At 46.3% G+C, this 16,246-nt stretch overlaps 6 protein-coding genes across 6 annotated transcripts; 3 read left to right on the plus strand and 3 right to left on the minus strand.

The window, feature by feature from the left end:
- Nucleotides 1-1,850: 1,850 nt before the first annotated feature.
- Nucleotides 1,851-4,466, plus strand: BHQ10_002513 (uncharacterized protein; the record flags this gene model as incomplete). Its single annotated transcript, XM_040874668.1, has 5 exons — nucleotides 1,851-1,928; nucleotides 2,070-2,297; nucleotides 2,352-3,679; nucleotides 3,731-4,215; nucleotides 4,273-4,466. 5 exons carry the CDS (start codon nucleotides 1,851-1,853, stop codon nucleotides 4,464-4,466), a joined length of 2,313 nt encoding a protein of 770 aa, XP_040731018.1.
- A 1,360-nt stretch (nucleotides 4,467-5,826) lies between these two features.
- Nucleotides 5,827-6,563, plus strand: BHQ10_002514 (uncharacterized protein; the record flags this gene model as incomplete). The annotated part of the gene is made up of 2 exons (XM_040874669.1): nucleotides 5,827-5,976; nucleotides 6,030-6,563. The coding sequence occupies 2 exons, from the start codon at nucleotides 5,827-5,829 to the stop codon at nucleotides 6,561-6,563; spliced, it is 684 nt and encodes a 227-aa protein (XP_040731019.1).
- A 159-nt stretch (nucleotides 6,564-6,722) lies between these two features.
- On the minus strand, nucleotides 6,723-7,658 carry BHQ10_002515 (uncharacterized protein; the record flags this gene model as incomplete). The annotated part of the gene is made up of 1 exon (XM_040874670.1): nucleotides 6,723-7,658. The coding sequence occupies one exon, from the start codon at nucleotides 7,656-7,658 to the stop codon at nucleotides 6,723-6,725; it is 936 nt and encodes a 311-aa protein (XP_040731020.1).
- Nucleotides 7,659-8,566: 908 nt separating this feature from the next.
- BHQ10_002516 (uncharacterized protein) lies at nucleotides 8,567-10,578 on the plus strand (the record flags this gene model as incomplete). Its single annotated transcript, XM_040874671.1, has 4 exons — nucleotides 8,567-8,937; nucleotides 8,994-9,686; nucleotides 9,736-10,173; nucleotides 10,227-10,578. 4 exons carry the CDS (start codon nucleotides 8,567-8,569, stop codon nucleotides 10,576-10,578), a joined length of 1,854 nt encoding a protein of 617 aa, XP_040731021.1.
- Nucleotides 10,579-11,139: 561 nt separating this feature from the next.
- Nucleotides 11,140-12,982, minus strand: BHQ10_002517 (uncharacterized protein; the record flags this gene model as incomplete). The annotated part of the gene is made up of 7 exons (XM_040874672.1): nucleotides 11,140-11,457; nucleotides 11,528-11,723; nucleotides 11,785-11,813; nucleotides 11,872-12,126; nucleotides 12,179-12,264; nucleotides 12,315-12,428; nucleotides 12,484-12,982. The coding sequence occupies 7 exons, from the start codon at nucleotides 12,980-12,982 to the stop codon at nucleotides 11,140-11,142; spliced, it is 1,497 nt and encodes a 498-aa protein (XP_040731022.1).
- A 1,563-nt stretch (nucleotides 12,983-14,545) lies between these two features.
- BHQ10_002518 (uncharacterized protein) lies at nucleotides 14,546-15,785 on the minus strand (the record flags this gene model as incomplete). The annotated part of the gene is made up of 4 exons (XM_040874673.1): nucleotides 14,546-14,587; nucleotides 14,654-15,100; nucleotides 15,170-15,504; nucleotides 15,566-15,785. 4 exons carry the CDS (start codon nucleotides 15,783-15,785, stop codon nucleotides 14,546-14,548), a joined length of 1,044 nt encoding a protein of 347 aa, XP_040731023.1.
- Between the last annotated feature and the right edge of the window lie 461 nt (nucleotides 15,786-16,246).

Raw genomic sequence — 16,246 nt, forward strand, 5'->3', positions numbered from 1 at the left:
TGTGCACAGGCAAGCCGCAAAAGTCACACATGGCCTCGCGTATCTTCAAAATTTTTTACCGGATGTAGTAATATCTGCAAATCATGACTGGATCGGAAGTATACAAGTCGGCACGGCCTTCTTTATTTATGGTGATGAGCGACACGGGAACGACTACAAATACGGGCAAGTGGGCACTGGGTTTAGGCCTGAGCGAGGGAGTCTTGGCCTTATATGGACTTTCAGGAGGACTCAAGACTGAACAAGATTTTCAAGTACGTATTGAATGCAATCTATGTAGAAATGCACCCAAAGGTACTTCATAGCTCTCTGGCGAGTAGCCGTAACGACGTACTCATCATATGGCAGCATGACCATAGCTACTTACTACCATGCTCGGGATAGGAGCCGAGGCCCCGATTTGATCCCTGTCGGTGACATTTATAAGCTACAAATCAAACGGGGTCTTCTCAAACTAAAAATGAGAATCGAAGATCATGACACAAAAGCGGTGACATCCGCTCCCAACATCCCTAGACGGCAACTTTCAAACGTATATCTACTAAGGACGTACAGCATCTATGCATACGCGTAGAGCCCTGCGTGGTCAATCCGCGGAGTAAGTACCCTAATAAGCAGGTGCGAGGAGCGAAAACAAAGCCGACTACGCAACTAGATCGAGAGCGACGGAAGCGAAGGGAAAAATCCTTGTATGGGCGCCGCCACAACCGATGCATGTCATATTAATTACTCCAATGATTCCCATCCGAGTTTGCCGTTGAAGCAGGGATTTTATATTTCCTGTCGAGTAGGAGGAGAGAGCTTTGAAAATGGTGGTGTTGAGATAAATTGCAGAGTTGTACTCGCTGTTGCGTACGTGACTAGATACGCCTTGACGAAAATCTTTCCGTCGAATGATTGATAAAAATGGTATATCGGTGATCTAGCTCCACCGTTTCTATACAATCCGTTCTATATGTCCGGTCGGTTTCAAAATGGACGGATTTGGCCTGTTTCATAAATGGTTGGTTTCTGCCTGAGGCACAAGAAATTTCTGCAGGAAACTCAACTGGGAAATCATGTGACTGTTGGCAAGACGTGTCTGTCCCGCTAAACACAGATCCGGCGTAGTACGGAGTTGAGACGCCAACAAACGGTTCTGTAACGGTGGGGCGTTTTATCTGCATCAGCCCGCTATGACCCGCATTGAACCGTGGTGGAGCAGAAAGAGCGGTCGGGACAAGACATGATTGGATGACACTGATAACATCGACCGATCCTTCGAGTCCGACTTTCGTCCCTTCCAATCACCCGCGACTAGATGCGTTGAGGCCCACTTGGCCGCTCTCTCTTCGGCTCGTGGGTTAATTATTGAAATGGTTTGTATTGTCTTGGACGCGTATGACTGGTTCCTTCGTTCCAATACCGTATCAAACAGTACGCCACAACTGTTACCTTGTACTCATGTGGGCAAGTACCGAGGACCTGGACTCAAGCCATCCGCGTGTTCGGGGTACTTGAGCTAGAACACCATGCACAATAATCTAATCCTGGTTGTTACTTGCAGCTTCACCCTTTTAAAACCATTGACTATTAATCCGCTCATCCTCAAAGAGCGAGCTGTACTGCAGTTCTTTGTGTATGCTTTAATTGCTTCTTCCTGCCCTGGTGGTGTGGTTTGTGCTCGCCAATTCGTTTCTGTTTCTTATCTCCTCCCCTGCTTTTCGGGTGAATGGGCCGTAACCCTCCGGCCACGCTTTGAATATCTTGTTGTATATATACGGATATAACGTATAAATACTCGAGGTTGGGAACGAAAGTTTGAGGAACGCACTCTGATGTTGCACAAAATACAAGCTGTGTGACAAACCATGGATGAGAAAATCGCTTCGCAGTCGATCATGACGTCCCCGCCGCCAGAAAAGGGAATACGGGACAATGGAGACGAGGTATGACAAGCTTTATCTTCTTTGTGTGATCTGCAGATGCATATACGGAGAACAATTTCGTTGCTTGCATTGCATGAACAGCTCCGGAAATAACAAGAACAATGCGTTTGATTGACACGTTTCTTTGTATCCAATTTTCAGGAACAAACGAGTCACGAAGCGACTTCGCCAACCGACAAGAACAATCCCAACAGTAGCAGTAGCAGCGATGAGATGATCATTGACGATGATGAGGCTCGCAAGACCCTCGACTATGATGCGAACGATTCGCCATACCCAGAGGTCCGCGCTGTTGTGCCAGCTAAAGATGATCCAACCACGCCTACCAACACAGTGCGCATGTGGGTGATTGGTCTTTTGTTCACTATCGTGAGTATATCAAATCTTTTGTGCTGAGCAAAAAGTTAGCTAATGATTCGAAAGATTGGAAGCGTTTTGAATCAGTTATTCAGTTTGCGCCAACCGAGTGTCACCATCTCGGCATTTGTCGGTCAATTGCTCGCATATCCTGTAGGCGTCGCATGGGCTCGCGTGATGCCCATCGGCATCTTGAATCCGGATCGTCACTTCAATATTAAAGAGCATGCTCTCATCACCATCATGGCCAATGTCTCTTTTGGGTCCGCTTCCGCAACCCAAGTCATCGAAGCCATGGTCAAGTTCTACAACCTCGGCAACAATCCCGGCTTCGGTATCTTGTTCACAATTGCGACACAACTGTTCGGTTTCGGTCTTGCAGGTCTATTTCAGAGATGGCTCGTTCAGCCAGCCGCCATGATTTGGCCTAGTGTTCTATCAAACTCTGCGCTTTTGATGGCGCTTCATTCTAGAACGAATGCTCTTGCAGATGGATGGACTATATCGCGCCGGAAATTCTTCCTTATCGTATTTTCAGCAGGATTTGTTTGGTATTTCCTTCCCGGATTTCTCTTCAAGGCATTGAGCTATTTCAGCTTTATCTGCTGGATCGTTCCCCACAACGTCGTGGTCAACCAGCTTTTTGGCCAAGTCAGCGGATTGGGAATGTCCGTTTTGACATTCGATTGGGCTCAGGTTGTCTACGCCAATGCCAACCCTTTGTTGACTCCTTTCTGGGCTGGTGTCAACGTCATATTCGGGTTCGTCTTTTTCTACTGGCTGATTTGCCCTATTATTTACTACACCAATACCTGGTATTCTGCATACATGCCCATGATGAGCTCGAACACATTCGACAATACCGGAAAATCGTACAACACATCTAGGATTATGAATGCGGATGCCACTGTCAACGTGGAGAAATACGAAAAATATTCGCCCATGTTCCTTCCTGCCGGCTATGCTTTGACTTACGGTATTGCCTTTGCCAATTTGACTGGAATCTTTGTGCATATTGCCCTTTACCATGGCAAAGAGATCTGGACTATTTGGAAAGGCAATGGCAAGAAAGATGTACATGCTCGAATTAACGAAGGCTATCGACAAGTCCCATGGTGGTGGTTTGCTAGTATTACCTTGGGTATGTGGGTGTTGAGTATTATTGTCAATGAAGTCTGGCATACCGGCTTGCCAGTGTGGGCTGTTCTTCTAGGCTTCTTGTTGCCTCTGGTGTATTTCTTGCCAATTGGCATCATCAAAGCCTTGACTAATATCAGCACCAATGAAATCAACCTGATCACCGAGTTCATTGGAGGATATGCTTTCTTGGGCACACCTATTGCCAATATGTCGTTCAAGTTTCTTGGTTATGCCGGTGTTGCGCAAGGACTAGAGTAAGTCTGGATTCGTTCTATCCATCTTTTGGATTTTATTAATAATTGTAGGTTCATTGCCGACCAAAAACTTGGCCACTACTTCCACATCCCCCCTCGCACAGTCTTTTTCGCCCAAGGCATCGCTACGCTAGTCGGAGCCCTAGTCCAATCCGGCCTCACAATCGGCATCCTCGAAGGCGTTGACAACGTCTGCACCTCCAAACAATCTGGCGGGTACACCTGCCCCCACGGAACGGTCACCTACTCATCCTCTCTTATCTGGGGCGCCCTGGGCCCCGGGCGTAATTTCTCCCCGGGCCAGATCTACGGAAATTTGCTTTGGTTCTTCCTCGTTGGACCCCTGGTTGTCCTTTTGACATGGGCTCTAGGACGTAAATGGAAGTTCTTTAACTACATTGCCTGGCCTGTAGTGTTTGGTGGTATGAGTCTAGTACCGCCTGCTACGGGTATCAATTTTTCGTCGTGGTTTGCGTTCAATGCCATTTTCAATGGTATTATCAAGCGCAGGAGAGGAGCTTGGTGGTCTAAATATAGTGAGTTTCCCATTTCCAGTCCAACTCTCAGACATTAGAACTAATGGGGTCTTACAGACTACATCCTCGCCTCGGCACTCGACTGCGGCGTCGCAGTCTCCACTGTCATCATCTTCCTCTGCATCGTTCTCCCCGGCGGTACCCTGCAGTGGTGGGGAAACACTGTTTATGCAAAGACCGCAGATGGTCTCGGTACCCCCTGGAAATCATTGGCGCCTGGTCAAACTTTTGGACCGTCCTCATGGCATTGATTTCTATTTCATCTTGACTTTCGCTTTTCGAGCGTTTTCGTTTGATTTTTTTTTATATCCTCTTCGTTTGGATTAGACATTTTGAGCCGATCTTTTCTGTTATTTTACTATCATTTATAGATTATTTCTTGTTAATATGGTATTTACTTGGGTATGGGAAGGAACATGGGAATTTCATCGACATCTTTTCAATTTTGGTATTGGAAAACACCAATGATTTACATTTCAAGTACTTGATTAATTCAATTTTGAAACTAAACATATTGCCTGCTTTGATCTCAGTAAAGCGCTTATCCGCGACCCCTTTCATTTCTTCAAATCTCGAAACGAGAGTGATTCTGACAAGGAAGGGTAAACACCTCGATTAGCACTAAATACCAACTGAATCCCGAGTATCTGCATTGAAACGCTTCTAGCATATGAAGCAAATGCTACATCACTTTACCCTATACGGCAACTAGGATGGACTCTTATGTACCTTCCGTATACAGTATAGCTCACAATGTTGTAAACTACCTTCGCTCTCAGGACGAAACATCAGGACATCGTATTTTCGCCCAGGAGATTGGAGGACCGTCACTTTCTAATTTCTTTTTAATAATGATTTAAAAATATGTCCCGAATTGATCACCGATATGATCATCTGCAATATGCATTGACTTATTGACATCAAATACGAGCCAATGATATGTATGCAGGTAGATGTATCTCGTCAGCAAATAGATGATCACCTCGTATTGAAATGCTATCTCGTAGATCCCCGTAAACTTGACGATCCATTGATGGACCTCATGGCTGTAGTATTACTATATTTTAAGCATATCCCTGCCCATGGATCAATTAACTCAAGTGGAGCAACCCTTGAACCCTCAATCTTGAGCGTCGAACCTTAGGTTGACCAGTGGGTAAACTTTGAGCCCCAAATTGATCGTCATCTTTAATCTACTACGGAGTGTTTGATATGCCGAAATGATTGGATACTCGTTGTTTGCATCTTGTACTTTTCTAGCTAGGTACATCAATCAGCCAAACAAATCCATGGCTTCGTTACATGGTGAAGTTTTCATAAGCGAGTGGCGTTGTCGATCGGAGTTCATTAGTAGATGGCTTGATGTAATTCTCGCTGAATGGGTTGCTTTTGGGGTATGGACTAGGGTTTTCAAAGGCAAGGGATCATTTAGATATTCGATTTGCGAATGGGTTACCGACTTTAGTAGTTTATTCATAGCATGGGGTGGCTGGAGACGTGTATAAATAAGAGTCCCGTCACACTTCAAAGGCTTGACTTAGAGGTTGTATATCACACTAGTAACCGTTCAAGTTTTCAGTTATTCAAAGCAAAATTGAAAAATCATCCAACATGAATATGCTTGTATCTACTCTGGCCGTTTCGGCCTCCCTTATTGGCCTTGCAAAGGCTACCGTTCAAGGATTCGATATCAGCAGCTACCAACCCAGCGTCGACTTCAGTGCCGCGTACAGCTCCGGTGCCAGATTCGTTATCATTAAGGTACATCCCTCATCTTCCTAGCACAACGGACCATCGAACTGATAGGCAACTAGGCAACCGAAGGCACTGACTACATTGACTCGACCTTCTCTAGCCACTACACCGGCGCCACAAACGCCGGCTTCATCCGCGGCGGTTACCATTTCGCACACCCGGACAGCAGCTCCGGCGCAACTCAAGCAAAATACTTCATCGCCCACGGCGGCGGCTGGTCCGGCGACGGAATCACTCTGCCCGGTATGCTAGATATCGAATACAACCCCAGCGGCGCAACCTGTTATGGTCTCTCGGCCAGCGCGATGGTGAGCTGGATCAGTGACTTTGTCAATACCTACCATTCCTCGGAGGGTGTTTATCCTTTAATTTATACCACGAATGATTGGTGGACGACCTGTACTGGTGACTCGACGGCGTTTAGTTCCACTTGTCCCTTGGTGTTGGCCAGGTATGGTAGTTCTGCAGGAACCATTCCTGGTAACTGGGGTTACGAGACTATTTGGCAGAATGCAGATAGTTATACGTATGGTGGTGATTCGGATATTTTCAATGGTGGTTTGTCCCAGCTCAAGGCTATTGCGAGCGGTTAGGTTATTGATTGAGTCGCTTTGAATGTTGGCGAAAGGGGGGTTGGTGATGTTGGCGATATTATGTGTACATGAAACATGCTGTGAGGCGTGGAGAAAATAAATATCATGATATAAGTGCCGCAATTATATTTCATAGGCGTCATGTAGATCGAGTGATGCTTAGGATGGAGCTTTATTTCTCTCCAATTTCCATAAACGCTCCGCAATATCCTGCTGGCCAACAAAGTATGCACACTGATATGCTGTCCAATGCTTATTTCCAGATGTCTGCAGGACATCAGCCCCAGCATCAAGCAGCCTTTCAACAATATCAGCATGTCCCTGCTCAGCAGCCGCCGCAAGCGCTGTATAACCATTGTAGCGACACCCTTCTGCATTGACATCAGCGCCGGCCTGGAGTAGCCTTTCCACTGCATTCATATGACCATGATAAGCAGCTGCCTGAAGAGGAGTCAGACCCTTATATCGCATCAACGGGGGGTTCACGTTGGCTCCCTTCTCGGTTAGCATGTCAATCAAGGCAACATGTCCGCCTGAAGCTGCACCCGTCAAAACTGTAACACCAGCATTATTTGCGACGGGAGCATTGATATCTGCTCCTTTGCTGATGAGAAAATTGACAATTTCGACATGTCCATGCTCAGCAGCACCCTGTAAAGGCGTCCTGCCATAATATTTGTGTGGGGGAATATTCACATTAGCMCCCGCCTCGACTAGCCGCTCAACGATGGGTAGATGACCGTTGATGGCAGCAAGGGTCAAGGCGGTACGCCCACCATTATTTCCGCCTGGGGCATCAACTTCGGCACCGGCATCCAGTAGTAGATTGACGATAGCTAAATGTCCATTGGCACAGGCGGATTGTAATGCTGTCTGGCCGTACCAGCCGTGCGGTGACTCGTTGATAATATGTTTTTTACTTTCATCTGATGTCAATGATTCAATCAATTTGCGCGCTTCTTCGAGGTTGCCATCGCGCGAGGCGACCTGGAGTGGTGACCAGATATTCTCGTCGTCTTCTATCGTCTCGTCTTCGACGATTTCTGTTTGGGTAGGCGGGTTCAAGATGATCTTTCCGCCTTTACGAGCGGGCATTTTTTGCGTCTTTTCTTTCTTTTGATTTCTGTTGACACCCTTCAAAGGTCTCGCCTATGGTACGGTGACTGTAATACGTGTAAACATTGCAGCGAAGCAAACCAACGAGAGGATTGTGGCAGGKGCCTAGGACAAATAAGGKATAGCTTGGCACGCGGGATGACTAATGAAGCTGGCCTATCATAATGTTTAGAAGCTGACCCATCTTGAATGATCAATCAGCAGAGCATGATTGGCTGACTTATGAGCCCAGTTGGCTCCTTCCTTTCTTGGGCTGGCTTCCGGGCCGCCGCCCGCACCTTCCTTGATTACCATGTACGTCCAATCTACATAGTACAATCTAACCGCATCGTACTTGCCCAACTTGTTCCTGATCAACCCTCGACTTTCCATCTGCTAATTCTAACTATCCTCGTATTGCTGCAACTTCCTCAAAGCCATGTCGCTTGATTTCTCCTCTCAATGATTTCCCCCTGTCTAGCCAGATGAAGCCCAGCCCTTCCGGCCTATCAGATTGCCCTGCACGCTTAGAGTGCTACCAGAGCGTCCGAAAAGACTTAGTCGATCCGCGCGTGGGGTAACGCTAGGCTGGATAGAGGAAAGAGCTGGAATTCTCGAATCTCAATCTCGACACTCTCGCACCAATCATAGCCTGTTTGTTTATCACATGTTTATCGGATGGATCAGCCTCTGATGCAAGATGCCACCATGCGGATTTTGTTGACGTTGCAACTGGCCAGGCACAGCGCCAGCCCTGGACGATGTAATAACTCATTTAGAGTGCTTGTCCAACATTTAATCTAACGCTCGACGGAGGACGCCGACCGTTGGACAGCTATATATCTCCTCAATTTTCACGAGGAGAAATTTCACCGAGCAGCTGCATCTTAGTCACTCGTTCAGACATCATGAAGGCCACCACTGCCTCCGCGTTGCTTGCCGCTTTGTCGGCCACGACTTTCACTGCTGTCAATGCCGCACCTAAACCTGATGTCGATGAGACCTATCCCTACAATGGTCCTGCCATTCCCGTCGGTGACTGGGTCGACCCAACCGTCAATGGCAATGGAAAGGGCTTCCCGCGTCTAGTTGAGGCTCCTGCTGTGCAACCCAAGCACAAGAACCCTACCAATAACATCAATGTCATCTCTTTGTCCTTTATGCCAAAGGGTATCAACGTTCATTACCAAACTCCGTTCGGATTGGGAGAGCTCCCCAAGATCAAATATGGTACTGATCCAAAGAAGCTGCATCAAGTTGCTACTGGTTACTCTCACACGTATGTAGAGGTTTTCAATACGAATAGACAATCGTGACTAACCCTTGGCTGATAAGATACGACCGAACTCCTCCCTGCTCCGCCGTCGCTGCTATCACTCAATGCAGTCAGTTCTTTCACGAGGTCCAGCTACGTGACTTGATGCCCAGCACCAAGTACTACTACAAGATCTCAGCGGCCAATGGCACAACCGAGTCCGACGTCCTCACCTTCACTACATCCCGCCCAGCCGGTACACCCGGTGAATTCTCTCTGGCTGTTTTGAATGACATGGGTTACACAAATGCCGGCGGCACCTTTAAACAATTGCAAAAGGCCGTCGACGACGGGGCTGCGTTTGCTTGGCACGGTGGTGACTTGAGTTATGCCGACGATTGGTACTCTGGTATCCTGCCCTGTGCGGATGACTGGCCAGTGTGTTATAACGGAACAAGCTCAAGCCTCCCCGCAGGTGACTATCCGGACTCTTACAACGACCCTTTGCCTGAGGGTGAAATTCCTAACCAAGGTGGTCCTTACGGTGGTGACATGAGTGTGCTGTACGAGTCTAACTGGGATTTATGGCAACAATGGCTCTTGAACGTTACTACCAAGGTTCCTTACATGACCGTTGTCGGAAACCACGAAGCTGCTTGCGCAGAGTTTGATGGTCCCGGCAACCCTCTGACCGCCTTGTTGGATAGCGGCGAGCTCAATGGCACTGCAGCCTCGGCTGAACTCACCTACTACAGCTGCCCTCCTTCTCAGAGGTAAGAAAATTTTACTATCTTGATTCAAGCTGCTGACTCACCGACGTAGAAACTTCACTGCTTACCAGCATCGTTTCTGGAATCCCGGCAATGAAACCGGCGGTGTTGGCAACTTCTGGTATTCCTTCGACTACGGTCTGGCTCATTTCATTACTCTCGATGGTGAAACCGATTTTGTCAACAGTCCCGAATGGCCGTTTGCTCGCGACCTCAAGGGCAATGAGACTCATCCCAAGGAAAATGAAACTTACATCACCGATAGTGGTCCATTTGGCCGTGTTAGTAACTATAGCGACAACAAGGCCTACGAGCAGTACCAGTGGCTCAAGGCAGACTTGGAGAAGGTTGACCGTTCCCTTACTCCCTGGGTTTTTGTCATGTCTCACCGTCCTATGTACTCTTCTGCCTTCTCATCCTACATGACCAATATCAAGAATGCTTGGCAGGAGCTGCTCTTGGAGCACCAGGTTGATGCTTATCTTTCTGGGTAAGTTTTAGTACCTCGCCATTTTGATTTTTCAATCGACTAACATGTCACAGTCATATTCACTGGTATGAACGTATGTTCCCTCTGACCGCCAATGGCACCGTTCTTGAATCTGCCATCGTCAACAACCACACCTACTACACCAGCCCCGGTGAAGCCATTACCCACGTCGTCAACGGCATGGCAGGTAACATTGAGAGCCACAGCACATTGAGCTCCAGCCAGAAAGTCCAGAATATCACCGCGTTTCTTGACCAAACTCACTACGGTTTCAGTAAGATGACCGTTTTCAACGAGACTGCCGTCAAATGGGAGTTCGTTCGTGGTGATGATGGCTCAATTGGAGATTACCTGTGGTTGTTGAAGAAAGAAAGTGACACCACTCCTCCTGATGACACTTGTTAAGCGATACACTTTCCGTTGTGTATGCATTGCAATTGCTAACAAAGTGGATCTATCATTATTGTGGCAACAGCGCGATACAACTTTTAATATGTATTTTACTTGTATCTAAAACCTTTATTGTTTAATTGTCAGTTATACTGATACTCATACATTTAGACACGGGTGGAAGCCCAACATCAATTCAATGATATCTTGTGCAGTTCCTAATTCGCTTTTACCTTCATTTCAAGACGAAACAACTACTTACGCTAATACGTAGCATGCGTGCGAAAAGGGAAACTAAGGAGAATATCCAAACACGGCAATTGTTGATTGCTTAGGGTTGGACATGGCATGTGAGCAAAACCTTTTCCTGACAACCATCTAACTATCTCGCATTAGTTATCTAAGTATTACCACACTTCTTATAAAAATTTATGTCCTTTTCACGCATTCTACATACGCAACCGTAGAGGCCGCCAGTCACATACACAACCTTTCGCAGCTAGCTGTTGCCGAGGGGCGAGGCCTACATGTAATAGCTTCTGTACTATAAGTATATGTACACCGATGTCAACCAGCCTACCCAAGCCTAAATCCACCACTAGTTCTCTTCTGCCAAAACAGCTCGGGGTCATATTTCTCCCGAACTGTTCTCGCCTCATCCGCAGTACTGATTCGACCCCAATAATCCTGTGTTCCGTGTGCATCGTTCATGAACAATGGCCTATACACGTCTGGCAATACGCCTTCAGCAATGAAGTTCTGGATATGGTTATCTAGCGCGGTGTAGAGCTGCTGAATGGCAGCTTCAGTGGTGTCGTCGTCGCTGGCGAGGGAGTGCGAGATGTCGAGTTCCATGATTATGTAGTCGTTTGTGTCCGGGAAGGAGAGGAGGTCCTATGATACCAGTTAGACTTGGGTGAATTTTCAATGTTTAATTTTGAGAGGGAATGGGTTTGAGACGTACGCCGCCTAAAGCAATGGCTTTACTGGTGATGGTGCGCGGCATAGGCTGGAATGCGATTGTGCCGATCACGCCTGTGTCTAGAAGCACTTCGGATGTGGTGTTGTAGAATGTCTCGAAGAGGGCTGTCATTACTTCAACGCCCACGGTTGCGTTGGGTAGAGGTGTTGTCTCTGTGGCAATGGCATAGCGTTGGCCGCTGTGAAACGTTAGTCGAGTAATCCTGAACCGAATTCGGCTGGGAGAAAATGAGAACTCACTGTAAATCGTAATTGTCATTATCTTGAAGCTAAATTTCTTATGTTAGTCTCAATTCCAATGATGCACAACATATCGACGGAAAATACCAAGTCATAATACGAATCCCACGTCTGAGCCGTGTTTAGGTCCGCTCCAATATCCGTAAAATTATTGAAAATACCATCCGGAGGAGTAGGACCATCATAAAAAACGAACACAAACCACTCCGTGAAGAGAGCAGTATGTTCGCATGTAGGAATGATGGCTGCTTTGTCATCGGGGTAGTATTCGGTGAAATCGCGGATAGCTTGCAGTAGTTGAGAAGATTTATCGTATGAGAATGTGAGGACACCACCCCAGACCTTGTTCTCAAAAGTTAGTAGATTCATATAAGGAAACATATATATGACTTACCTGATCTGAGATAGGATGTGTCTGTAGAGTGTATTGAGTGACGATGCCGAAGTTATTTCCGCCTCCTTTCAAAGCAGCAAACAAGTCTACTCCATGAGCCCCTCTTCATACATTCATAGATTGAGACATAACATACCTGTGTTAGTCGAATTGTTTGCATGAGTGATTGTTCCATTAGCCAAAACGACCTCAAAATCAACCACATTATTCGCTGCCCAGCCGTATTGAGAACTCAGGAAACTCAATCCACCTTTCGATCGTCAGTTGTATACTAGGTATAATAAAAGAATTGCAGGAGAATATACAGCCAAGGATGTATCCTCCCACACCAACACCTCCCAACCTCCCACCAACGACCGTCCTACCCGTCCCAGCAAGCCCATCCTGAGTCTCCGACCATGTCAGTCCAGGCCCAATCTTAGCCGTCTGCGTCTCCGCGTCATACGCAACCCCATTATTCAAATTCTTGGTCGCAATCAACAACCCACCCTGTATGCTCGAGAACCCATTATTCGGCATATGCCCACCAGACTTGATCTGAAAGAGGTCATCGGTGCCTTGCAGCGTGGCAATGATCTCCGATACTTCTTCGGCGCTAGTAGGGAAGACGATACAGGTTGGCCGTAGGGCTGAGCATGCCTCAGACCAGTAATCCTGAAGTTCTGACTCGTAGGCGATGGAAAGAGGTTCTTGGACGGCGTTTGTTTCGGTTTGGACGGTGGAACATATATCCGCCGATGATAAGGTTGAGAATGCAAATGCAGACAGGGCGACTGCCCTAGGAAGATTTTTTAGTGTATACATGATGACGCTATATCATGCGCATAACCAGATGTACAGCGATCCGACGGCGGTGAATGAGTGCTTCACTCAACTCCGAAAAACCGAGGGAGACAGCGATTATAAATCCTAGGTAGGATGAGCTGAATCTCGCAATTGTCCCCCCTGAATTTCAGTCGTTGGATCTAGAGCGATGCCTTGTTTTTTACAATGTAGACTTTGTAGAGGCCTGATTTGCTGTTCATCGCACTTCTACCTTGATAATAATAGATATCTTATACCTCAATATCAAGGGGATACATCCAATTCCCCACAGCCGATTGGAGAAAAAGGAGGAAAATGAATCCGTGAACTGTGACAGCTCCATAGCCACCTGCCTCGAATTGCCGCATTAGGCTATTAGCTCCAAATCAGGGCCGAAATCTAGATAAGATCGCCATCCACAAAAGCCGCCAGTAATCCTTTGCCCACTTGTCAAAACTTGGCGTGGATTTCGGCACGGTTGGCTGGGCCTGTAGCTTGTTGGGTACTGATAAGATTGTCGTTATAGGCCTAAAGGAGAGGGGTAGTGATGAACACCTCCTGAGTCATTCAGATCTTTTTCTAGTTTTAGGACAAAATTAAATCTTTTAATTGAGTTTGCTCGTACCTAGGTATCTGCACTTATGAACACTCGGATTTTCCGATGAAGATGGGAAATATTAATCTAAAAAGAAGTCTTAGTACACAGTTGAAAAATAAAAGGCACCGCATTCACCACAGAATCAAGGAATGATCCATGTCGATGTACTCGGATTAACGCCATTAAGAATCCCATTTTGTTGGCTTGAAGCCATATCGTCATTGCACATTATGCTCGTAGAAGTCCTGGCTTGGGTTACACGACATGCACGTTTGACGGCTGTCAGATGCATCATGCAGATCTACAATGCTGGTTTATAATTCTGGTGAAATAAGGCTTTATGATTTTTCATCAATATGCTGTCTAAAACTCATTCGAGTCAAGGCTGGCGGCAGAAATCTATGTCATTTACGACATGAGTAGATATCCAGAGATTCTTCAAACCTCAGAAGTTAAAGAAAGTTCCGCGTTGAATTTCCTAAAAACGAACGCCAACTAAATATTCAGCAAACACTTTATCTAGATTGAGTTTGGTTTCAATAATCCTTGTGATCGTGGCGTACCGAGGGATGTTCCTAGTGGAAATGGCAAACGATTCCGACGTTCCGTAGAACGAATCAATTTCTCTGGTGTACGAGATCGTCGATTTTTAACGAGGTACTATTCTACGAACCTATCATAGATTGCGGGGTTCGAGTCATTCAAGATTCGAATGAATGACTTCCCCTGTATGAAGAAAAATAATACCGAGGCTGTATAGAAGTTTTTTTCGTTATGATGGCATATGATTGTATTGCAATTGGACGGATGGAACTTAAATCGCCTAGGGACGTCCAATGAATATCTATAGAAACAATAATGGACTTTCAGTACATCGTTCAGAGGAGGATCATTGCCATCCTGGCTTCGAAACATTAATAAGTGCAATAAATCGGGTTTGCCGGTCCAATGATTGCTCTCCTTTACTAGATCTTGATGACAACGTTTCCGAAATGTTTTTGATCCCACTGAAGTACGGTTAGCAAACATGCTATTCATTACTCCGCGGGAAATTTTAGGGGATGGTCACTCACCTGGTATTGATATGCTTCCCTAGCCTTTTCAAAGTCGAAAACCTCGTCATCCACCACTGGATGAATATTATTCATCTCAATAGCCTGAACCATATCTTCCATCTGCTCCCTAGACCCCACATACACGCCTCTAAAGATGCACACATTTGATAACGCATCGATGATCTGCGGAACATCTTCGCGCTTGGAAGATCCAACCTGTCCAATAATGCTAATTACACCTTCAAACTTGACGGCTCGGAGTGAGTCCTTCAATGTAGCAGGCCCTCCAATCTCAAGGACATGATCGACACCTTCACCACCCACGGAAAGTTTGCGTACCGTTTCTCCCCAGTTCGCATCAGTCTTGTAGTTGACAACGTGGTCTGCTCCTAGTTTTCTCATTTTCTCGGCTTTTGCTTCGGATGAGGTTGTTGCAATGACCTTTGCGCCGGCTGCTTTGGCAAACTAAATAGAACGCATGATATGAGATTCTTAATCCTCGGTATCTTCACTGATTCATTAGGGTATGTCTACCTGAAGACCGAAAATGGACACCCCTCCGGTCCCAAGGACCAGGACTGTCTGACCAGGCTTCAACGGTTTCAAGCCGTATAGCGCATTCCAAGCCGTCAGCGCAGCACATGAAAGAGTACTGGCCTCAATTGTGTTTAGATTGTCTGGCTTGCGGACAAGACCATTCTCATTGAACACGGCGTGCTCTCGAAGCGTACCATCAAGCGCACCTCCAAGACCTGTTGAAGCGGCAGCAACAGTCATAGGACCATACTGGTGACCCTGATTGAAGAGTGTCACGACTTGATCGCCTTTCTTCCATTTTGTCACTTTGGATCCGACTTCAACGACTTCACCTGCGCCATCGGAGCATGCGACTACTGGAAGATTGATTGGGAAAGGGTAGATGCCCTAGACTTTTGTAAGTCAACTTCTCTTCATATTGCATTACTTTTTGCAAGCTGAGACCTGCCTTAGGAATCATGAGATCACGATAATTCAATGATGCTGCACCAAGCTTAACCAGCACTTCATTTTCACCACACTCCGGGAAAGCGGCGGTGTCCAGCTTGAGCTCGTCGAAGCCGTTTACATTTCCCTTGACGGTCCATTGCTTGACGGTCTTTGCTGGTGCCATTTTTCATCTAACTATAGTTGGAGAAGAATTTCTAGAATCGAATTTGATACAAAATAAGTTGAATACCTCACGAGAATTAGAGAATGATTCCTAGAAGATATTTACATTAAAACGCACCCTAACGTTCATATTTATAGTGCTTTGATGAAACTTGTCCTCCATTTGAAATTACATGATAGCTCTGATTTTTAAGCTATGATTTCAAAGATTTTGATGATTCCAAGGTTTTGTCTTGTTGAACTGCCGGGTGGGAGGGGCGTTGACGTTGTTTTGTGCAATGTTCCATGAACTCTAAATCATCAACAGTCTGCTTACCGATTTTTCCTCTCCTCTCGTGTGTTTTTTGAATTCTCACCATCAATTAAGTATAGTTGTTACGTAAAGACTGCTGGGTAATAGATCTGGATTGAGGCGTCGTTTGCAGTATTTATCATCAGATCCACTACTGCCGTGTGGGATAA

The sequence above is a fragment of the Talaromyces amestolkiae genome (genome assembly GCF_001896365.1).
Source record: "Talaromyces amestolkiae strain CIB chromosome Unknown scaffold3.1, whole genome shotgun sequence".
Classification (NCBI taxonomy): domain Eukaryota; kingdom Fungi; phylum Ascomycota; class Eurotiomycetes; order Eurotiales; family Trichocomaceae; genus Talaromyces; species Talaromyces amestolkiae.